Below are 25,201 nucleotides of genomic sequence, written 5' to 3'. Positions count from 1 at the left end.
CAAGGTAAACATCTGTCGTTCTGCCCCCTGAACAAAGCAGTTAACCCACTGTTCCCAGGTAGGCTGTCATTGTAAATAAGAATTTGTTCTTAACTGACTTGCCTGGTTAAATAATTACCCTAATGCATGGCTCTCCCCTATGCTGATGTTCTGCACAATATAACATTGCTACTGATTCTGCTGTAAAGATTCCACCCTTGGCTTTGGATGATAAATCATTTTTAAAGTGATCTCTTGGTAAAAGCTTTGTCGACTTCTGTAACACCCCACTCTCTCCCCATTTATGCAGCCCTTTATCAATTTGTGGTGGTGGGGAGGATGCTTAGAGGCAGAACGATGATGTAATCAAACATTTATGATTGATCCGAATTTAGAGGCGCCGAATTTATGACGTGACTCAATTGCGGAACCTCGGGTGGCATGCAGAGGCCAGATTGAGCTAATTTTGTAACAACGCTGAGGGTTTCATATAGCTCAGCATTGACATAATTAGTGGCGGAAGGTCCTCTATAAACACAAATTCACTTCCTTGACAACAGCTCTGCGCTGCACCCCGAAGAGCAAGACGTATTAATATGTCCTGTCTTCTGCAAAGGCCGTATCGCCGTAAATGCTGCATGGACAATGCAGACACCAGGTTGACAATGCAGCGCCTTTACTCGTTCCCATTCGCAGAGAAGCATGCCCCCCCGGGCCGTACACAGGACGAGCTGCGACGCGCAACACAGGTCATGGCTAGAAGGGATACAGCGTTTGTTAAATTAACATAAAAGTTTTAGCTTTTTTTCCTAATTATCTGAACCTGCCATGAAAGGCCAAATCTGACAAATAATGTATCAAATCTAGTCATAACCCGCACCACACGGTTCGGATGATTTCATTCACTTTCTTTTGAGCAGTTTCTCGAGACCGGAGGACACCTTTTTTTTGTTGCGGTGAGAGATAATGCTGTGATGGGGAGGATATCATCGAACAGAGGACAGTAGCTAACTACAGCAAAACGACTCGACTCTCGATATGTCTGTGTGATGAAAGGGCCACACTATCCGCGACTGTTGTTTACGAACTCAACTACTTCACCAGCTACAAATATCATGGCTTGGATACGTCCTATTCCTGCGCTATTGCTAGCTTTTACCACCACAGCTGACAAGACAAAAATTAACCTTAAAACAATACGGAAATATATTGCCAGCTATCTATTTTTTTGCATTATCGCCGCCTTTGAGAGAAGTGATATTGCGCGGTTGATATCCCGGATTCATCACACAGATTAACCAGATACTCGAGTGATTAACCAGATACTCGAGTGATGCTCTGTTAAAATGACTTGTCTTCAAAATGGAAAGCAGTCGGTAGGAGGCCAGATGAGGTGGGACCATTCTAGCCAATGAGAGGACAGATCTCCGATAAAAAGTTATTTTTTTCTCTCAAATGTTTCCGCGATATCACGTGTCCTACTTATACCGGTACACTCTTAACAACTTAAGCAATACGAAACTTCTATTCGATCAAATAAACCAATACTTTTTTTGTTAACCAAATTCCACACTCATTGTAGGCCGTCATTGTAAATAAGAATTGTGTTCTTAAACTGACTTGCCTAGTTAAATAAAGGTTTAAAATAAACTTTCAAAAACGCCACCTGCTGGATAATACAGATTTTGGGCCCATTTATCCATCTCGCTTCGCCTCAACCTCTGATTATCATCATCCTCCCAGGCCAGCTGTGCTGTTTTACCAACTGCTGTTTTAGCTTGTCAATGTACAGTCGATTGATCGCAGTTTATGCGATAACAGAGGCAACCGAAGGTTTGGTTTCCAGAGCACTTATTTTTCTTGCTTGGTAATGGAAATGGACCGTGTTAAACAGTTCTGCAACTGGCTAGTTCGAGCTAGCTAGTGAGCTAACTAAACGGAATTGTGTGTGTGTGACTGTGGTCTTTACAGCCAGAAAGCGAAATATAACGTTTCCCCGCCTTGATATTTAATCTTTTTTTCGACCTCTAAAGTCTAGATAATCGTGGCTTTGGAACGGACAGAATCATTGGACATAATGTATTATTTTGGCTGAGGCCAGAGCATGACAGACTTTATATCCATCATTCATCTGCCCTGGTGCTTCTTCCAGTCCAATACGCCGCGGTGTGAGTAGCCCATCCGGGAAGCGCACATTAAGCAGAGCACCATCCTATGCGCCTCTTGGGTGTCGGGGCGAGAGGTGCTAAATAGTCCCAGAGCGATTACGTCGGAGGGAGAGGACGACGTTGCCTTGCCATCTCAGGATTAAACCATGGCTAATGAACCTGTCATCCTTAATGTGTATGATATGGTAAGATTGTGTGTTTTCACTCAGTGCCATTATTTTGCATGGGAATCATTGTAACATATTTAACCTACTATTGTCACACACACACACACAATATATACAATATTTAGTCTCTTTGCTAACACACACACACACACACGATTTGTTCTATTCTCGTGGGAACCTAAAATTAATTTCCGTTCAAAATCCTATTTTCCGTAACCCTAAACCTAACCACAAACCCCTAACCCTAATTCTAACCCCTTTGTCCTCAAGGGGACTTGGGAAATGTCACCACGAGGGATTATTTTTCTTGTTTTACTATCCTTGTGGGGACTTTTGGGTGATTTTAGGTCCCCACAAGGATAGAAGAACCAACCAACACACACACACACACACACATATATACACACATATATATATATATACACACACACACACATATATATATACACACACACACACACACACACATATATACACACATACACATATATATATACACACACACACACACACACATATATATATATACACACACACACACACAGGGATGGATTTGACAACCAGGAAGGTGCATAGTCCTCTGATGTCTCCAGGCCAGCAGTCACAGATGAGGACCCCGGCGGAGAAAGTCACAGCTGCTCTAAACGCCTGATTAAATCCCAGTGTTGCTCTGCTTTGCTGGGAGTAGGGACAGACTGGGACCATAAATCAGCCCGGGCAATTCTACCACACCGGCCTATTGTGATAACAGTATTTTGCTTGAAACCCCACAATTTAGACCGGCCCACTGGGCTAAAGATGTACCGGCCTATCTGGCATTTTCCCGGACTGCTCTATGTCTGAGACCCTCTGGTTGGCACACTACAGGTCATGCAGGGGCTGCTGGAGAAGGGTGTGACCCCAGAGAGAGAGAAGGGTGAGACCCCAGAGAGAGAGAGAGAAGGGTGCGACCCCAGAGAGAGAAGGGTGCGACCCCAGAGAGAGAGAGAAGGGTGCGACCCCAGAGAGGGAGAGAGAAGGGTGCGACCCCAGAGAGAGAGAGAAGGGTGCGACCCCAGAGAGAGAGAGAAGGGTGCGACCCCAGAGAAGAGAGAGAGAAGGCGTGCGACCCCAGAGAGAGAGAGAGAAGGGTGCGACCCCGGAGAGAGAAGAGAGAAGGGTGCGACCCCGGAGAGAGAGAGAGAGAAAGGGTCGACACCTGGAGAGAGAGAGAGAAGGGTCGACCCCAGAGAGAGAGAGAGAAGTGGTCGACCCCAGAGAGAGAGAGAAGGGTGCGACCCCGAGAGAGAGAGAAGGGTGCGACCCCAGAGAAGAGAGAGAAGGGTGCGACCCCAGAGAGAGAGAGAGAAGGGTCGACCCCAGAGAGAGAGAGAGAAGGTGCGACCCCAGAGAGAGAGAGAGAAGGGTGCGACCCCAGAAGAGAGAGAGAAGGGTCGACCCCAGGAGAGAGAGAGAAGGGGTCGACCCCAGAGAGAGAGAGAGAAGGGGTCGACCCCAGAGAGAGAGAAGGGTGCGACCCCAGAGAGAGAGAGAGAAGGGGTCGACCCCAGAGAGAGAGAGAGAAGGGTGCGACCCCAGAGAGAGAGAGAGAAGGGGTCGACCCCAGAGAGGGAGAGAAGGGTGCGACCCCAGAGAGGGAGAGAAGGGTGCGACCCCAGAGAGTGAACGAGAGAAGTGATCATGGGTTGGGACTCGGGAGCACCTCATTGAAAAGCAATGAGTTGAATTGAAATGGAATTCACCCCAACCCTGGTTCGTAGAACCCTAGTCCTAAACACTGTTTGAATAACAGCAATAAGGTTCAGACAACTGAAGACAGGAATACATTTGAATTACTGTACTCTGTGTCTGTGCATTGAGAGAACTGAAGGAGTGATGGGTTGATTTCTAAAAGACAGTGACGCAGAGAGAGAGAGAGAGACAGAGAGAGATTGGAGGATGGGTGTGAAATGAGGCATGATATTTCTGCATGGAAAGACAGACAAATTGAATGTAATGTGGGAGTTCCTCAGAGACTGCGAGCATCATTCCAACTTTAGACTGCGTTTAGATGCAAGACATGGTTTTACCAAATACTAAGGGTGATTCTTTCAGTGGTGTGCAGATAATGTCAAATTTAAAGACCAATAGCATAGCACTCCAGAACTCTAGTCCATAAAATAAAGTTGTCGTCTTTGCATTATCAGTTCACCAATTCGAATTAAGACCGAATAGTTGGCTGGATACCGTATGTGAGAGCCTACAACAGTAAGCTTATAGATAGTGTTTCACTAGCACTGTGTCAGTCAGGAAAGTCTCTATTATTAATGGAGGGTCCAGCTGGTGGGCTGTGAATGTATTTTACCCCACCTCCCCTTCCTACCCCACGCACAAGGGTACAAGAGGAGGTCTGATTGCTAGCACAGACTGGAATATGTTCCGGGATTTATCCGATGGCAAATTGAGAAGTTTACCACATCAGTCACAGGCTTCATTAATAAGTGCATCGACGACGTCGTCCCCACAGTGACCGTACGTACATATCCCAATCAGAAGTCATGGATTACAGGCAACATCCGCACCGAGCTAAAGGCTAGAGCTGCCATTTTCAAGGAGCGGGATGCTAATCCAGACGTTTGTGAGTAATCTCGCTACGTCCTTCGATGAACCATCAAACAGGCAAAGCGTCAATACAGGACCAAGATCGAGTCTTACTACACCGGCTCCTACACTCGTCGGGTGTGGTAGGGCTCGCAAACTATCACGGATTACAAAGGTGAGCTGTCCAGTGACGCAAGCCTACCAGACGAGCTACGTACAGTCTATGCTCGCTTCAAGGTGAACCATGCATAAGACCACCAGCTGTTCTGGACGACTGTGTGATCATGCTCTCTGTAGCTGATGTAAGACCTTTAAACAGGTTAACGTTCACAAAGCCGCAGGAGCGTGCGTTGACCACCTGCCAAGTGTCTTCACTGACATTTCCAACCTCTCCCTGAGCCAGTCTGTAATACCTACATGTTTCAAATAGACCACCATAGTCCCTTTGCCCAAGAACGCCAAGGTAACTTGTCTAAATGGCTATCGGCCCGAAGCACTCACATCTGTAGCCATGAAATGCTTTGAAAGGCTGGTCATGGCTCACATCAACACCATCATCCCAGACACCTTGGACCCACTCCAATTTGCATACCGCCCCAACAGATCCACAGATGATTTAATCTCTATTGCACTCCACACTGTCCTTTCACACCTGGACAAAAGGAACACCTACGTGAGAATGCTGTTCATTGACTACAGCTTAGTATTCAATACCATAGTGCCCTCCAAGCTCATCACTAAGCTAAGGACCCTTGGTTTAAACCCCTCCCACTGCAACTGGATCCTGGACTTCCTCCTGGGCCGCCCCCAGGTGGTTAGAGTAGGCAACAACACATCCTCCACGCTGACCCTCAGCATGGGGGCCCCTCAGGGGTGCGTGCTTAATACTCCCTGTTAACCCACGACTCCATGGCCACACACGACTCGGTGGAAGGCCTGATCACCGACGATGAGGAGTTAGCCTACAGCAAGGAGGTCCAAGACCTGGCAGTGTGGCGCTAGGACAACAACATTTCCCTCAAAGTCAGCAAGACACAGGAGCTGATCGTGGACAACAGGAAATGGAGGGTCGAGCACGTTCACATCGACTGGGCTGTCGTGGAGCAGGTCGAGAGCTTCAAGTTCATCGGTGTGTCCACATCACTAAGGAATTATCATGGTCCTACCACACCAACACAGTCGTGAAGAGGGCTCAAGAACACCTTTTCCCCCTCCGGAGGCTGAAAAGATTCAGCATGGGCCCTTAGATCCTCAAAAAGTTATACAGCTGCAACGATGAGAGTATCTAGACTGCCTGCATCACCGCTTGGTATGGCACCCGACCACTAGGCGCTACAGAGGATATTGCATACCGCCCAGTCACTGGGGCCGAGCTCCCTGCCATCCAGGACCTCTACACTAGGCGGTGTCAGAGGAAGGCCCTAACAGTTGTAAAAGACTCCAGCCACCTAAGTGATAGACTGTTCTCTCTGCTGCTGCAGTAACAATGCACCAGGTCTGCAACCAACAGGACCCTGAACAGCTTATACCCCCAAGGGAAATACAGTGCATTCAGAAAGTATTCAGACCCCTTGACTTTTTCCATAATTTGTTACGTTACAGCCTTATTCTAAAATGTATTCAATTATATTTTCCACTCAACAATCTACACACAATACCCCATAATGACATCACAATACTCCATAATGACATCACAATACCCCATAATGACAAAGCAAAAACTGATTTTTAGAAATGTATGCACGTTTATTAAGCATAAGAAACTGATATCACATTTACATAAGTATTCAGACCTTTTACTCAGTACTTTGTTGAAGCACCTTTGGCAGCGATTACAGCCTAGAGTATTCTAGGGTATGACGCTACAAGTTTGGCACACCTGTATTTGGGGAGTTTCTCCCATTCTTCCCTGCAGATCCTCTCAAGCTCTGTCAGGTTGGATGGGGAGCATCGCTGCACAGCTATTTTCAATCTCTATCTCTTAAGAGATGTTCAATCGGGTTGAAGTCGGGGCTCTGGCTGGGCCACTCAAGGACATTGAGACTTGTCCTGAAGCTGCTCTTGCGTTGTCTTGGCTCTGTGCTTAGGGTCGTTGTCCTATTGGAATGTGAACCTGCGCGCCCCAGTCTGAGGTGCTGAGCGCTCTGGAGCAGGTTTTCATCAAGGATCTCTTTGTACTTTTCTCTGTTCATCTTTCCCTCGATCCTGACTAGTCTCCCTGCTGCTGGAAACATCCCAACAGCATGATGCTGCCTCCTCCATGCTTCACCGTAGGGATGGTGCCTGATTTCCTGCAGACGTGACCCTTGGCATTCAGGCCAAAGAGTTCAATCTTGGTTTCATCAGACAAGAACATCTCTGTTTTTCATGGTCTGAGAGTCCTTTAAGTGCCTTTTGGCAAACTTCAAGCGGGCTGTCATGTGCCTATTACGAAGGAATGGCTTCCGTCTGGCCACTCTATCATAAAGGCCAGATTGGTGGAGTGCTGAAGAGATGGTTGCCCTTCTAGAAGGTTCTCCCAACTCTGGAATTCTGTCAGAGTGACCATCGGGTTCTTGGTCACCTCCTTGACCAAGGCCCTTCTCTCCCGATTGCTCAGCTTGGCCGGCGGCCAAATCTAGGATGAGTTGGATGGTTCCAAATTTCTTCCATTTAAGAATGATGGAGGCCACTGTGTTGCAGACATTTTTTGGTACCCTTCCCCAGATCTGTGTCTCGACACAATCCTGTCTCGGAGCTCTGGCAATTCCTTCGACCTCATGGCTTGGCTTTTGCTCTGACATGCACTGTCAACTGTGGGACCTTATATAGACAGGTGTGTGCTTTTCCAAATCATGTCCAATCAATTGAATTTACCACAGGTGGACTCCAATCAAGTTGTAGAAACATCTCAAGGATGATCAATGGAAACAGGATGCACCTGAGCTCAATTTCGAGTCTCATAGCAAAGGGTCTGAATTTTATTTTATTTTTATTTTATTTTACCGTTATTTTACCAGGTAAGTTGACTGAGAACACGTTCTCATTTGCAGCAACGACCTGGGGAATAGTTACAGGGGAGAGGAGGGGATGAATGAGCCAATTGTAAACTGGGATTATTAGGTGACCGTGATGGTTGAGGGCCAGATTGGGAATTTAGCCAGGACACCGGGGTTAACACCCCTACTCTTACGATAAGTGCCATGGGATCTTTAATGACCTCAGAGAGTCCGGACACCCGTTTAACATCCCATCCGAAAGACGGCACCCTACACAGAGCAGTGTCCCCAATCACTGCCCTGGGGCATTGGATCTTTGTTTAGACCAGAGGAAAGAGTGCCTCCTACTGGCCCTCCAACACCACTTCCAGCAGCACCTGGTCTCCCATCCAGGGACTGACCAGGAGCAAAGGGTCTGAATACCTGTTTATTAATTTTATTAAAAGTGTACTTTGTTTTACCCCTTTTTCTCCCCAATTTCGTGTTATCCAATTGGTAGTTAGTCTGGTCCCATCGCTGCAACTCCCGTACGGCCTCGGGAGAGGCGAAGGTCGAGAACCGTGTGTCCTCCGAAAACAACCCAACCAAGCCACACTGCTTCTTGACACAATGCCCACTTAACCCGGAAGCCAGCCGCACCAATGTGTCGAGGAAACACAGTGCATTGCGCCCGGCCCGCCACAGGAGTCGCTAGTGCGAGATGGGACAAGGACATCCCTGCCGGCCAAGCCCTCCCCTAACCCGGACGACGCTGGGCCAATTGTGCGCCGCCCCATGGGTCTCCCGGCACTGCGCCACTCGGGAGGCCGGCCTGAATGTTTATATTTGTCATAAATTTGCACACATTTCTAAAAACCTGTTTTCGCTTTGTCATTATGGGAACCCCGGGTATATAGCCATGTTATTACCTGAACACTGGGTATATTGCCGTGTTATTACCTGGTACCCCGGGTATATAGCCATGTTATTACCTGGACACTGGGTATATTGCCGTGTTATTACCTGGTACCCCGGGTATATAGCCATGTTATTACCTGGTACCCCGGGTATATAGCCATGTTATTACCTGGTACCCCGGGCATATAGCCATGTTATTACTGGTACCCCGGGTATATAGCCATGTTATTATCTGGTACCGTGGGTATATAGCCATGTTATTACCTGGTACCCCGGGTATATAGCCATGTTATTACCTGGTACCCCGGGTATATAGCCTGATGTATTACCTGTACCGCGGGTATATAGCCATGTTATTACCTGGTACCCGGGCATATAGCCATGTTATACCTGGTACCCCGGCATATAGCCATGTTATTACCTGGTACCCCAGGCATATAGCCATGTTATTACCTGGTACCCCGGGTATATAGCCATGTTATATCTTGTACCGTGGGTATATAGCCATGTTATTACCTGGTACCCCCGGGTATATAGCCATGTTATTACCTGGTACCCCGGGATATAGCCATGTTATTACCTGGTACCCCGGGTATATAGCCATGTTATTACCTGGTACCCCGGGTATATAGCCATGTTATTACCTGGTACCCCGGGTATATAGCCATGTTATTGCCTGGTACCCCGGGTATATAGCCATGTTATTATCTGGTACCCCGGGTTATAGCATGTTATTATCGTCCGGTATTAGCCATGTTATTATCTGGTACCCCGGGATATAGCCATGTTATTATCTGGTACCCCGTATATAGCCATGTTATTATCTGGTACCCCGGTATATAGCCCTGTTATTACCTGGTACCCCGGGTATATAGCCATGTTATTACCTGGACCCGCGGGTATATAGCCATGTTATACCTGGTACCGCGGGTATATAGCCATGTTATTACCTGGTACCGCGGGTATATAGCCATGTGTATTACCTGGTACGCGCGGGTATATAGCCATGTTATTACCTGGTACCGCGGGTATATAGCCATGTTATTACCTGGTACCGCGGGTATATAGCCATGTTATTACCTGGTACCCCGGGTATATAGCCATGTTATTACCTGGTACCCCGGGTAATTAGCCATGTTATTACCTGGTACCCCGGGTAATTAGCCATGTTATTACCTGGTACCCCGGGTATATAGCCATGTTATTACCTGGTACCCCGGGTATATAACCATGTTATACCTGGTACCCCGGTATATAGCCATGTTATTATCTGGTACTCATTATGTATTTATTCCATGTGTTATTATTTTTCTGTAATTTTTCTATTTTTCTCTCTGCGTTGTTGGAAAAGTAAGCAGTTCACTGTTAGTCTACACCTGTTTTGTTTACGAAGCGTGACAAATAAAAATGTATTTGATTTTTGTGGAGGAGATAGGGTCTGTGGTGAAGGGGGTGTTACCAAAGGTCAGGGTCCATATGTATAAAGTTGATCTCGGATCAGGTCTTCCCTGTCCCATGTAACCATATTAACTCTGATCTAAAAGGCTAAACTGAAAACAGCACTTCTAATCTGAGACACTTGATTAGCCTTATTACAGGCCCCTGATTGGAAGAGAGGGTTTCTGTAAGGGTGGGTAGGGAATAGGAGTGTTACCGCCACCGCATGTGTAGAGGAAATTATGAGTAGCATCCCTTAACTTTCCCCGTGCTTCTGTGAACATGTACTTGGTGGTTAGACATGCTTCTATTAACACCTTGATTACAATTTGACTGTGCATTTTTAATTTCAGGATTTGAAATTCAAAATACAAAACGTGCAATAATTAAAAAAAACACGCACACTCACTCTCATATTTCAGTTTAAGGAGGATGATTTGAAGGGGGGGAATGGCATTCCAACCGTTCCAGGACATCTAACTGTTGAATCTCTCTCTCTCTCTGTCTCTCTGTCTCTCTGTCTCTCTCTCCTCTCTCTCTCTCTCTCTCTCTCTCTTCTCTCTTCTCTCTCTCTCTCTCTCTGTCTCTCTCCTCTCTCTCTGTCTCTCTCTCTTTGTCTCTCTCTCTCTCTGTCTCTCTCTCTCTGTCTCTCTCTCTCTCTGTCTCTCTCTCTTCTCTGTCTCTCTCTTCTCTCTCTGTCTCTCTGTCTCTCTCTGTCTCTCTCTCTCTCTGTTCTTCTCTCTCTCTCTGTCTCTCTCTCTCTCTCTTCTCTGTCTCTCTGTCTCTCTGTCTCTTCTCTCTCTCTCTCTCTGTTCTTTGTCTCTCTCTCTGTCGTCTCTCTCTCTCTCTGTCTCTCTGTCTTCTCTGTTCTCTCTCTTCTCTCTCTGTCTCTCTCTCTCTCTCTCTCTGTCTCTCTCTCTCTCTCTCTCTCTCTCTCTCTCTCTCTCCTCTCTTCTCTGTCTCTCTCTCTGTCTCTCTCTCTCTCTTCTTCTCTCTTCTCTCTCTGTCTCTCTCTCTGTCTCTCTCTCTCTATTCAGTACTGGATCAACGAATACACTTCCACTCTGGGTGTTGGAGTCTACCACTCAGGCATTGAGATCTATGGCCGAGGTACAGAGGAAGACCTTCACTACTTTTTCATTCATCCAGCCATTCACTCACTCACTCATTCAGTCAGTGAGCTGTTGGCTAAATGGAATGTTCGATGTGGAATGTTTCTCCACAGCTTCTATCCCATTGAGATTCTGTCATTTTGTTGTTCTTTTCTCTGAGTTACTCACCATTGAATCATAATGTATGGAGAGAGAGAGTTTTAGCATCAACCCACAGACAGACAGACAGACAGACAGACGGGTCTTATTCATAATGCCCTCAGTCACAGGCTGTACCTAGAAGATAAGGTGGCTGCTACATCATACACTTAAAAAAAAATACGCTATAAAAGTGACATGTAATTTTCCAGGAAGTAGCCTTGTAGTTTAAAAAAAAAACTTTTTAGGCTTTTTTGAATAGTCTTCAATGGGCAAAAACGTAGAGCAATGTTCTTCAGCGCAAACACTTCATGAAAGGCATCTGGCAGAGGTAAAATACACCCATAAATCCACATGTGATTTTTGTGTACAGTTGTGGCCAAAAGTTTTGAGAATGACACAAAATATTATTTCCACAAAGTTTGCTGCTTCAGTGTCTTTAGATATTTTTATCAGATGTTACTATGGAATACTGAAGTATAATTACAAGCATTTCATAAGTGTCAAAGGCTTTTATTGACAATTACATGAAGTTGATGCAAAGAGTTAATATTTGCAGTGTTGACCCTTCTTTTTCAAGACCTCTGCAATCCGCTCTGGCATGCTGTCAATTAACTTCTGGGCCACATCCTGACTGATGGCAGCCCATTCTTGCATAATTATGCTTGGAGTTTGTCAGAATTGTGGGGTTTGTTTGTCCACCCATCTCTTGAGGATTGACCACAAGTTCTCAATGGATTAAGGTCTGGGGAGTTTCCTGGCCATGGACCCAAAATATTGATGTTTTGTTCCCCGAGCCACTTAGTTATCACTTTTGCCTTATGGCAAGGTGCTCCATCATGCTGGAAAAGGCATTGTTCGTCACCAAACTGTTCCTGGATGGTTGGGAAGAGTTGCTCTCGGAGGATGTGTTGTACCATTCTTTATTCGTGGCTGTGTTCTTAGACAAATTGTTTGTGAGCCCTCCCTTGGCTGAGAAGCAACCCCACACATGAATGGTCTCAGGATGCTTTACTGTTGCATGACACAGGACTGATGGTAGCGCTCACCTTGTCTTCTCCGGGCAAGCTTTTTTTCCGGATGCCCCAAACAATCGGAAAGGGGATTCATCAGAGAAAATGACTTTACCCCAGTCCTCAGCAGTCCAATCTCTGTACCTTTTGCAGAATATCAGTCTGTCCCTGATGTTTTTCCTGGAGAGTAGTGGCTTCTTTGCTGCCCTTCTTGACACCAGGCCATCCTCCAAAAGTCTTCGCCTCACTGTGCGTGCAGATGCACTCACACCTGCCTGCGGCCATTCCTGAACAAGCTCTGTACTGGGTGGCTGCCCGATCCCGTAGCTGAATCAACTTTAGGAGACGGTCCTGGCGCTGCTGGACTTTATTGGGCGCCCTGAAGCCTTCTTCACAACATTTGAACTTCTCTCCTTGAAGTTCTTGATGATGCGATAGATGGTTGATTTAGGGCAATCTTACTGGCAGCAATATCCTTGCCTGTGAAGCCCTTTTTTGTGCAAAGCAATGATGACGGCACGTGTTTCCTTGCAGGTAACCATGGCTGACAGAGGATGAACAATGATTCCCAAGCACCGCCCTCCTTTTGAAGCTTCCAGTCTGTTATTCGAACTCAATCAGCATGACAGAGTGATCTCCAGCCTTGTCCTTGTCAACACTCACACCTGTGTTAACGAGAGAATCACTGACATGATGTCAGCTGGTCCTTTTGTGGCAGGGCTGAAATGCAGTGGAATGTTTTTTGGGGATTCAGTTCATTTGCAGCAAAGAGGGAATTTGCAGTTAATTGCAATTCATCTGATAACTCTTCATAACATTCTGCAAATTGCCATCATACAAACTGAGGCTGCAGACTTCATGAAAAGGAATATTTTGTGTAATTCTCAAAACTTTGCCACAACAGCATTTTCTCGAATTTGATGAAATAATTGTTCAAGCCCATTCAAAAGATTAGGGGACATGACGCAGAAGTAACGCAGAAGATCACGTAACTTTCACAGGGTAATTCATCGTTTTTTTTTTATGAGGATGTTTTTCTGTGTTATCTGATTATAATTGATTGTTAAGTAGACATGAGGAGCCTATCAGCCAGGATGCACATTGATCGAACACCACACGATCTCTTCTCCCCACCACACGATCTCTTCTCCCACCACACGATATCTTCTCACACCACACGATATCTTTCTCACACCATACGATATCTTTCTCCACCACATGTGATATCCTTCTCACACCACACTGATATCTTCTCCCACCACATTGATATCTTCTCCCACCACACGATATGTTCTTTCTCACACACACGATATCTTCTCACACCACACGATATCTTCTTCACACCATACGATATCTTCTCCCACCACATGATATCTTCTCCCACCACACGATTCTTCTCACACCACACGATATCTTCTCACACCACATGATATCTTCTCACACCATACGATATCTTCTCCCACCACATGATATCTTCTCCCACCACACGATATCTTCTCACACCACACGATATCTTCTCACACCACACGATATCTTCTCCCACCACATGATATCTTCTCACACCACATGATATCTTCTCACGGTATCTTCTCACACCACATTATATATTTTCACCACGCACAGTATCTTCTCACTTTCAGCTTGCTACACAGTTCCTTTGTTGGAAGGTGAGATGGTGACAGCATTTATTTTTCTCTTTTCATTCCTCACCTGTATTGTGAGCGACGGTACAGTACCGATGTTTAATGTGTTCCTTTCTTCTCGTCTTTATTACAGAGTTTGCGTATGGAGGTCATCCGTACCCATTTAGTGGTATATTTGAAATAAACCCTGGAAACACCACTGAATTAGGAGAGACCTTCAAATTCAAGTGAGTTTACATTATCACAGACAAACACACACACACACACACACACAGGGTTCTACAGAGTGCCTAGTCACATAAAGAAGTGGTCAATGGCCGCTGTTTCACAACAGAAGATCAGAATGCAGTTTAAGAGATGTCATCAGAACTGAACATTCGATCCCGGTCCGATCCAAGTCCGGTGAGCTGAAGCCCGAGCCCAGGCCTGGTCTGACATCACAGAAATTAAATGAGCTCAAACCCGAAAAAAAGCCAGATTTCGGAAAAAACAAACAAACAAAAAGGCTACAGTAGGCTATATTTACTTAAACTAGTGTTGGGAAGAACGTGGCGGAGGCAGGCGGCAGCGGAAGGAGAAGAAGAGAACGAGAAGCCTAGAAAAAGCGCAGAGAGAGGAAAACTATATATATTGGAATAAATTAGGCTAATGCTATTAATTGAAGGCATGTATCCAATGTTTGCTTATACTGAAACTCCCAAAGTCATATCCAACCGTTACACTAATATAAAGCAACAGTAGTGTGTGTGGTCACCTACAGTAGATTATAATTTCAGCGCCATTTTGATTGGGACAGCCTGCTTTGATACAAGTTTGGGGGACTCGTCTATAAATCAATCCATTTTTGTTTTCACTGAATCTCCGTTTGGATTTTCGGTGACAATTAGGCTGGGGGAAATGTGCGCTAAATTGAGGTGAGTGCTAATGATCATTATTATTCTAGTTTGCTTATACATTTAGCCAATCAGAACATTTTGCCGACATGTTATACAAGTGTATATTTGGTTAATTGATCTCTGGCTGGACAAGTGGAAGTGGTAGCTAATTTATTTGTTTGCTCATCGATCACTGATCAGAAACATTTAGCTTGTGTTAAAGATTGATGATATTTACTAGAAGAGAGAGACCAAGTCGAGACGCTAGACCAGGTGGATAAGGTATGATATTTAAGGCAGTTTAATAAGTTGCAAAGATATCTGACAACACGTGCACGGGCTCGTCCATTTAGCTCAGAGGGAGCTAGCAGGAGGAGCCCCGACTCATATTGTGCAATACATTTTATACAGTGAAATGACGTAGGTAGATTCTAGTAGTTCTGCTCTCCTGACTGGTCGCTGTGAGTGGAGGGCGGTCCCCTTCAGGCTGATATCAATGTTCCATTGGTTCTCAGTAGTGTTCTTTGTCCTTGGAACTCCCGCCTGAAACAGGGGTTTGTGTGTGTGTGTGTGTGTGTATGCATGCGCGTGCTCGTTGAGTGCCATGCCGGTCTGGGTTGTCTCTTGTATTGACAAGATGTTGAAGCAGACACCAGCAACTGGCGCCTGAGGTCAGAGCGCCCCCCTGCCTTATCAGTGCTCATAAATGGTTTGTGTCAGCCATCTCTCTCTGTGTGTGTGTGGGAGTAAGGTTAGTATCTGGCACAGGCAGAACTGGTTCATCTGTGGGGTGCAGCAAAGTGTTACAACCACGTCTGCTTTAATAATGAAGGCATTATAACAATATTATAGCTAAGTGTTAAGGTCAATAAAAACATCATTTATTACACTTGCAACAATGTAACCTAAATCAAGAGTATTGTGTATCTATTGACTCGCGTAGTAGCCTTCTATAGAGTCTAGGCTATTTTTCTATCATCCCAATCGCTAAATTCTGACTCCTGTCTCGCATAAATTACTAACTTTATTCTGTAATCCATAGGTTGCATTATCAAAGCACGTCTCTTGCCTATCCATGTCAAAATACTGCGTTTAACATTTCACCCGCTTCTCTGCGCTGTCTCGTATTGCTGCCCCTATGAGAGCTTCGGTAGAGAATATGTGATCAACAAACCGTATGGGAGTAGATATGGATTTTTTTTTTTTACAGAGTTGGTGCCAGTTAAGATACCTTGATATTTAAACTATTTCCACTCTCCATCTCCCCTTTATCTGATCTGCTATCTGTATAATCATAAACTTGATTTTGACAAATAGGAGATATTCTGTCATTCGTTGGAGGTTATCTAGTAAGTTTAGCAACTTCGGTCATTTGCCTTTTGTTTAATTGCGGTTACAAGTTTGTATGATTGGACAGATCGAGATAGACTAGGCCTACTGCTGAAATGCACTGAATTAATTGAGGAACATAACGCTCTGAATGTATGACTGGCTTGTTGCGCAATTCACAACAATCGAAGTTACTGTTTCACTTGCTCTGAAATCTTTACATAGTGGCGCAGCCAAGTTGGTAATATGGCGCAGCGACAATCTTATTTTGGGAGAACCCTGGCATAGTGACCATATCTTGGTTTTAAACGCTTTAAATTTGCATTTTTGCGGTATTTTGAATGTTAATTTKTCTACATCGTTTAAGAGAAATTGGTAGTACGTCAAACCGGCTTTACAACCGCGGACCACGTGTATGGCATCGTGTGGGCGAGTGATTTGCTGATGTCAATGTTGTGAGCAGAGTGGCCCATGGTGGCGGTGGGGTTATGGTAAGGGCAGGCATAAACTACAGACAACGAAATCAATTGCGTTTTATCAATGGCAATTTGAATGCACAGAAATACCGTGAAGAGATCCTGAGGCCAATTCTGAGGACCATTTTGTTTGTTTCTTTTTTTACCCCTTTTTTCTCCCCAAGTATGATCTTGTCTCATCGCTGCAACTCCCCAACGGGCTCGGGAGGCGAAGGTCGAGTCATGCATTCTCCAAAATATGACCCGCCAAACCGCGCTTCTTAGCAGCCGCCCGCTTAACCCGGAAGCACCTTTCACCTGACGACCCGAGGTCAGCCTGCAGGCGCACCACCTGGCTCGCTAGAACGCGARGAGCCAAGTCATGTGAAATCCATAGATTAGTGACTAGTTATTTAGTTAGTTATTTAAATTGACTGATTTCCTCATATCAACTGTAACTCTGTAAAAGTGCTGCTTGTTGTGTTTTTATATTTTTGTTCAGTATAGTTTATGCTTACATTAGGCCTATACAGTGGTGGGAAAAGTACCCAATAGTCATACTTTAAAAGTAAAGATACCTTAATAGAAAATGACTCAAGTAAAAGTGAAAGTCACCCAGTAAAATACTACTTGAGTAAAAGTCTACAAGTATTTGGTTTTACTTAAGTATAAATAAGGAATTAGAAATTATTTATACTTGTACTTTTATATATATATATATATAATTAAGTAAAACCAAATACTTTTAGACTTTTACTCAAGTAGTATTTTACTGGGTGACTTTCACTTAAGTATCAAAAATTACAAGTATAAATAATTTCAAATTCCTTATTTTAAGCAAAGCAGACGGACACATTTTCTTATTTACAGATAGGGGCACATTCCAACACTCAGACATCCTTTACAAACGAAGCACGTGTTTAGTGAGTCCTCCAGACCAGAGGCAGTAGGGACGACCAGGGATGTTCTCTTGATGAGTGTGTAAATTAGACCATTTCCCTGTCCTGCTAAGCATTCAAAATGTAACGAGTACTTTTGGGTGTCAGGGAAAATGTATGGAGTAAAAAGTACATAATTTTCTTTAGGAATGTAGTGAAGTAAAAGTTATCAAAAATATGTAAAGTAAAGTACAGATACCACAAAAAAAGACTTAAGTAGTACTTGAAAGTATTTTTACTTAAGTACTTTACACCACTGGGCCTATATGAACCCAACCATTTGAAGCACATCTCACGAGAAGCAAATCCTTTTCCGTTCCTCCTGGGCCAATCAAATGTGCCTAAACCTACTGTCAAGTTTCCATGTTGTTAGCTAGCTAGGTAACATGACTGCACAACGTTGTTTGTTACTATTGTAATGAAACGGCAGGGAGCATCCCACCTCTGACACCAGTGTAAAGAAACAGGCAGGGAGCAGGCCTCGAACCCTCGACCTTCTAGCCCGAAGTCCAGCGCGCTATCGACTGTGCCCCAAAAGCATGCTCGAGCGGCAGAGTCGATATCCGCGCTTATAAACCCAGGGTCGTTACACTATGTTGTTTGTTACCATGTTGTTAGCTAGCTAGGTAACATGACTGAACAACGTTGTTTGTTACCATGTTGCTAGGTAACATGACTGAACAACGTTGTTTGTTACCATGTTGCTAGGTAACATGACTGAACAACGTTGTTTGTTATCAAACCAATAACTATATAATATGCACTCGAATCCCAACATCATTTTTTTGTAAAGCCACCTTCGGTAATATGGGTCATATTTTTAACCGTTTAGGCTAGAGACAAGTAGTTTTCTTTGCTGTAAAGCTGCAAACATGCCCGCCGATAAGCTGTATTCCACCCCCCCAACCCCCACCCCCACCCGACACTCAGACGGTGAACTTGCAAAGTCTACTCAGACTGGTCTTTGTTCTTGGTTTTAATTATACAAATGTATCAACGTTGCTAGCTTTGCGCTCTGCTCCAATGTAACGTCGTCTAACAACAGACAACTCAACAGGGTCTTGGTCTGCATCCCCGCTTACCATTACCACCAAATTATATATGTTTTTTTAAACTGACAGAGGTAGAGCAGACTCAGAGAGAAGCAGGTGAGTGAGGGCTGTAAGGGGATGTGAATAGCGGACAGAGAGGTGAGTGAGGGCTGGTAGGGGATGTGAAGAGCGGAACAGAGAGCAGGTGAGTGAGGGCTGGTAGGGGATGTCGCTGGATGAGTACAGCTGCCACACGTGATATGAGCATAAAAGTGAAGTGGATATTATTGGACCTGCTCATACAAGAGACTAGTGGCTGTTCGCTTCAATTCAACTGAATCTATAAACACAACAGACTTTGTAAACACTTTATAACAGGTCCCAGCGGGTTCTTTAGATCGACAGGGCTGAAAAAGTCGGTAGTATCATATGAAACGGTACTACGGTATTCTAAAACGTTGGTATCATCAGTATCATTTTTGGTACCGTGATATTACCGTGGCAACTCTACACTGTACAGCATGATTGTAGCGGGTTTACTAACATGTTAGTTCTTGTAACTATGTTGACCGTGACATTAATATGGTGACAACGATGTACGCTGTATGTAGCGGTTAGTGGTTATGATATGAAGGTTTGGCTTGGAAAGTTTTATTTTTTTTTGCGCCTGGTCACAGAAAGCTGATGTGTTGTGTACTGAAGTCCACAATCGATGGGAAAAGGTGAGAGGAGGAGAGTGTGTAGATGCTAGAAGGAATACAACGATCAACAGGATCATGCTGTTTGTATGTGGCTGCTATAAAAGTGAACTGTGTTTGCGTGTGATCAGGAGTGTATTCGTTCTGCCGATTCTGTTGAAAAACACCTGAATTTGTCCAATAGAAACTCTCGTTTGCAACAGTTTGGAGTAATGATTACACCCTAGATGAGCTAGATGCAGGTAAGATTTTGCAAGGAGTTATTGAACATGTCAATGTCTGTCACCTTGATTACTCAAATTTCTCTCGACCTGTGTGCACCTACGTTGTAAACTTTCATTCATCGGCTAGTTTGTAGCAACCTCATGATGGACATAAGGAAACGTTGAGTATCATGTACCCAACACATACAATTATCTCTAAGGTTCCTCAGTCCAGCAGTGAATTTCAAACACAGATTCAACCACAAAGACCAGGGAGGTTTTCCAATGCCTCCCAAAGAAGGTAATCTATTGGTAGATGGGTCAACATAAAAAAAGCAGACATTGAATATTCCTTTGAGCATGGTGAAGTTATTAATTACACTGTTGATGGTGTATCAATACACCCAGTCACTACAAAGATACAGGCATCCTTCCGAACTCAGTTGCCGGAGAGGCTCATTTCACCATGAGACCAATGATGACTTTTAAACAGTTACAGAGTTAAATGGCTGTGATAGGAGAAAACTGACGATGGATCAACAACATTGTAGTTACTCCACAATACTAACCTAAATGACAGAGTGAAAATAAGGAAGTCTGTACAGAATACAAATATTCCAAAACATGCATCCTGTTTCCAACAAGGCACTAAAGTAAAACTGCAAAAAATGTGGCAAAGCAATTAACTTTTTGTCCTGAATACAAAGTGTGATGTTTGGGGCAAATCCAATACAACACATTATTGAGTACCACTCTCCATATTTCCAAGCATAGTGGTAGCTGCATCATGTTATGGGTACGCTTGTAGTCGTTAAGGACTGGGGAGTGTTTCAGGATAAAAAATAAACGGAATAGAGCTAAGCACAGGCAAAATCCTCGAGGAAAACCTGGTTCAGTCTGCTTTCCACCAGTCACTGGGAGATTAATTCACCTTTCAGCAGGACAATAACCTAAAACACAAGGACACATCTACACTGGAGTTGCTTACCAAGAAGACAGTGAATGTTCCTGAGTGGCCTAGTTACAGCTTTGACTTAAATCTGCTTGAAAATCTATGGCAAGACTTGAAAAGGGTTGTCTAGCGATGATTTTGAAAATAATAATGGGCAAATATTGTAGAATCAATGTGTGCAAAGTTCTTAGAGACTTACCCAGAAAGCCTCACAGCTCTTAGAGACTTACCCAGAAATCCTCACAGCTGTAATCACTGTAAAAGGTGATTCTAACTCAGGGGTGTGAATATTTATGTTAATTAGATATTTCTGCATTTCATTTTCAGTAAATTTGCAAATAAAAAAATTTTAAAACATGTTTTCACTTTGTCATTATGGAGTATTGTGCGTAGAGGGGTGAGAACATTTTAAATTCAGGCTGTAACACAATGTGGAATAAGTCAAGGGGTATGAATACTTTCTGAAGGCACTGTATATATTAATCAGATGGCACTAAATGTTCTCTAAACACCAGACTGAGACGCTTGTAGGAAGTCACAACATCAGCTGCTACAGAATCACACAGTGTGACAGATACATTATCAGTGTGTCCCAGACACAGAATGGAGCCAAACTTTAACCATAACATTCAACACTGGTAGACTTGTTATAGGTAGGATCCTCAGTACTTATAGGTAGGATCCTCAGTACTTATAGGTAGTATCCTCAGTACTTATAGGTAGGATCCTCAGTACTATATAGGTAGAATCCTCAGTACTTATAGGTAGGACATCCTCAGTACTTATAGGTAGATCCTCAGTACTTTATAGTAGATCCTCAGTATTATAGTAGGATCCTCAGTACTTATAGCTTAGGATCCTCAGTATTATAGGTAGGATCCTCGTAGTATATCCTCAGTACTTATAAGGTAGGATCCTCAGTACTTATAGGTAGGATCCTCAGTACTTATAGGTGCTAGTATCCTCATACTTATAGGTAGGATCCTCAGTACTTAAGGTAGGATCCTCAGTACTTATAGGTAGATATCTCAGTACTTATAGGTAGGTCCTCAGTATTCTTATAGGTAGATCCTCAGTACTTATAGGTAGGATCTCAGTACTTATAGGTAGTAATCCTCAGTACTTATAGTAGTACTCATACTTATAGGTAGTATCCTCAGTACTTATAGGTAGGATCCTCAGTACTTATAGGTAGGACTCAGTACTTATAGGTAGATCTCAGTACTTATAGGTAGGTCCTCAGTACTATAGGTAGGATCCTCAGTACTTATAGGTCAGTACTCCTCAGTAATATAGGTAGCGTTTATCAGTACTTATAGGTAGGATCCTCAGTACTTATAGGTAGTATCCTCAGTACTTATAGGTAGGATCCTCAGTACTTATAGGTAGGATCCTCAAGTATTATAGGTAGATCCTCAGTACTTATTAGGGTAGGATCCTCAGTACTTATAGGTAGGACTCAGTATTATAGGTAGTATCCTCAGTACTTATAGGTAGGATCCTTAGTACTTATAGGTAGGATCTCAGTACTTATAGTGGATTCTCAGTACTTATAGGTAGTTCATCCTCAGTACTTATAGGTAGGATCCTAGTACTTATAGGTAGGATCCTCAGTAACTTATAGGTAGGAATCTACGAGGTAGCTTATAGGTAGTATCCTCAGTATTATAGGTAGGATCCTATTAGTACTTATAGGTAGGTCCTCAGTACTTATAGGTAGGTATCCTCAGTAATTATAGGTAAAGTACCTCAGTACTTATAGGTAGGATCCTTTAGTACTTATAGGTAGGATCTCATGACTATAGCAGTATCCTCAGTACTTTATAGGTAGGATCCTCAGTAACTTATAGTAGTATGCCTCGCTACTTATAGGTAGGAACCTCAGTAACTTATAGTAGTATCCTCAGTTAGTTCATCTGGTGATCCTTTCAGTATTCTAGGTAGTATCCTCAGTACTTATAGGTAGGATCCTCAGTACTTATAGGTAGGATCTTCAGTACTTATAGGTAGGATCCTCAGTACTTAAAATACAGGAGAGGAATTAATAAAATAATTCCCCGTTACAACCAGCACCGGTTTTTCCAAGTTTGATATGTCCATATCAGCTTTGTTTTCTTCATTCTACACAGGGAGGCTATCGCTTTGGGCACAACAGACTTTGCAGAGGAAGATATGGATAAAATAATGGAGGACCTGGGGACAGATTTTAAGGGCAACTCCTACCATCTAATGCACAAGAACTGCAACCACTTCTCATCCTCGCTGTCTGAGGTCAGTAGAAGAAACATTCATCCAATTATTCAACGTTTGTTTGTTTGATCACACGTACAGTATCTGAAATATATTTACGTTATTGTCAAATAACTGGATAATTTTATAAGAGCAATACAACCATTTTTTTTTTTAAAGGAGTAATGCCTATTGAATATTTTAAAAAAAATTTGGTGGAGTATTATTTTTTTTTAGTTGTACTCGTTCTATTCCAGCTGTTGTGTGGGCGTGAGATCCCTCGCTGGGTGAACCGCCTGGCCTATTTCAGCTCCTGCGTGCCCTTTCTCCAGACCTGCCTCCCTAAGGAGTGGCTGACCCCCGCTGCCCTCCAGAGCCACATCAGCATGGGTCTCCACAAGGAGGAGCGGGAGGCCGGGGAGTCCAGCGACGACGACCCCAACTCAGCCTCCGGGACCGCCGGGGCGGGCACCGGATCCTCACACAGCTGTCGCCATACACGAGTCTGAACCAATAACTGTAGGGTCTGAAGAGAATAGCCAATAGGACTCTCTTTCAATGACCTTTGACCTCTGAACTCTGGACCAGAAGGTCACCAGCTCACCCCTGCAGGGGATGTAGTGATAAAATATCTGTGGGCCTGACTGAATAACCACCTGACCTCATAGTACCACCCCTGAGAACAGAGACGGGGGACTAGCTAGTACTAACTCATGAAGCCGCCGGGGCCAGGGGACCTGCAAAATCCCCTTGGATCCTTTCCCTGGTTTTCTCCCTTGTTAGAGTACGGTAGATATATTCTGAAGGATTTGTTATAGGTGTTGACAAACTAACTCAGAGCATGGCATGGCTCTCTCAGATTGACCAGAGGGCTGGGGTACTTTCTAGTATTTGTCTTTTTCCAGGAATTTGTAAACCTTTGTCAGCCTTCATCCCTGATGCCCTCCTTCCAGAGCAGCTTCTTCTTTAGACTAGATATCTGACACCACAGAGATACACCCTAAGCCAATTTTGGGATGCAGACTAAGTATCTCTCAGTCTGAGACTACTGGTATTGTGGCATTTAGCAGGATGTTACTCTCTGCTAGTTTCAAGAGGTTCAATAACTCCCTTACTTGCCCTTCAGTTGTAATCATCAGTGATGTTTTGTTTTGTTGATGTGTTAGGGGTAAGTTAATATGCTGGCCATTTTTTAGAAGTTGAAGGAGCAGAACCCAATACGGCGATATATATTCTCTGTTTAGGAGTAACTACCTGTGGGTTGTTTTGAACTAGCACCTTAAAACAACATTCTTAACTGAAAACAAAGGATTCGACAAGAAGTGAAGACATCTAAATTTAATCTCTGATCATATTCATTTTATCATATGAATATTTATATTAGGGTGTTATTTGTCCATAGCATGGTCTCGTGCATTGTTTAACAAGATGGTGTCTGCAACCCCATGTAATTTGCCAATTTACCACTATCATGAATAACACTGTCAGATGACTCTGAAAGTTGCATTTATACTCGTTCTTCCATGGAAATCTTTCATGATGAAACTCATAGTAACTGTTGAATCACAGGCCTTGGTTGACACTCCCAGCGGCCTTCCCTAACTGCCTTCCCAGCTGATGCCACAGAGTGATTGAGTTGGTGTGTCGGGGCTGGGTTACAGTGGGAGCATTGTGTGAAGGAAAAGTTTTTTTCTTCTTTTCTAAATGTCTTTTGAATTGATGTGGAAATGTCTCTGAATGAGTCTGATTTACACATGTGCTTCCTGAAACAAGGGGGAAGTGGTCCTACCAGTCAAATCCTGGACTAGTGTACTACACTGACTACTATTCCATTAAAAAAAAACATAAATAATGCTGTTTCCAGACGAGACAGACATGAGGATACATGTTATTCACCCTTTTCTGTTCATGCGTTTATAATGCTGCTCTTGTAAATTCAATAGTATTGCCTTGTGAAGCCCACTCCATTGTATTCCATACATATTTCTGGAGAATAATATTGTCCTTTCTCTTCTCCTTGATTTACTGTCTGTCTGTCTGCCTCCACCCTTCTGTACCCCATCCCCCTCTCAGGAAGGAAATCACATGACCTGTGGTTGTTACACAGGTGTCTCATTACCATACACCATCTCCATGACAACTGGGTGGGGGAAAAACTATTTATTTGTTTATATACTTATATTTTTAAATAATCTATATTTGTATTTATTTTTTAATGCGTAACTCCTTTTTTTGTTGTTGGCATTATCAGGAAGATTTTTTTTCTTCTTGTTGAAATGGGTTTTATAGAGGTCAGTGAATTGAACCCATGGATTTGAAATGGGTTCTATAGAGGTCAGTGAATTGAACCCATGGATTTGAAATGGGTTCTATAGAGGT

The 25,201-nt window shown here is 43.7% G+C and overlaps 1 protein-coding gene across 2 annotated transcripts in view; it reads left to right on the top strand.

The window, feature by feature from the left end:
• Nucleotides 1-499: 499 nt before the first annotated feature.
• LOC112069255 (deubiquitinase DESI2) overlaps nt 500-25,201 on the top strand; it is a 25,000-nt gene continuing 298 nt past the window's right edge. The window contains exons 1-5 of one of the 2 annotated variants that reach the window (XM_024136553.2): nt 500-2,332; nt 11,244-11,316; nt 14,246-14,339; nt 22,723-22,864; nt 23,155-25,201. The exon at nt 23,155-25,201 is cut by the window's right edge and continues 298 nt beyond it. In XM_024136553.2, coding sequence (XP_023992321.1) covers nt 2,294-2,332; nt 11,244-11,316; nt 14,246-14,339; nt 22,723-22,864; nt 23,155-23,331 — 525 coding nt within the window. In that variant the 5' untranslated portion in view covers nt 500-2,293 and the 3' untranslated portion in view covers nt 23,332-25,201. Of the gene's footprint in view, nt 2,333-11,243; nt 11,317-14,245; nt 14,340-22,722; nt 22,865-23,079 lie in introns of both variants that reach the window. The other variant, XM_024136552.2, reaches the window with a different exon arrangement.

Source organism: Salvelinus sp. IW2-2015, unplaced genomic scaffold (genome assembly GCF_002910315.2).
Source record: "Salvelinus sp. IW2-2015 unplaced genomic scaffold, ASM291031v2 Un_scaffold957, whole genome shotgun sequence".
NCBI lineage: Eukaryota > Metazoa > Chordata > Actinopteri > Salmoniformes > Salmonidae > Salvelinus > Salvelinus sp. IW2-2015.
The sequence above is the reverse complement of the archived record's forward strand: the minus strand, read 5'-3'. Positions and strand labels throughout refer to the sequence as shown.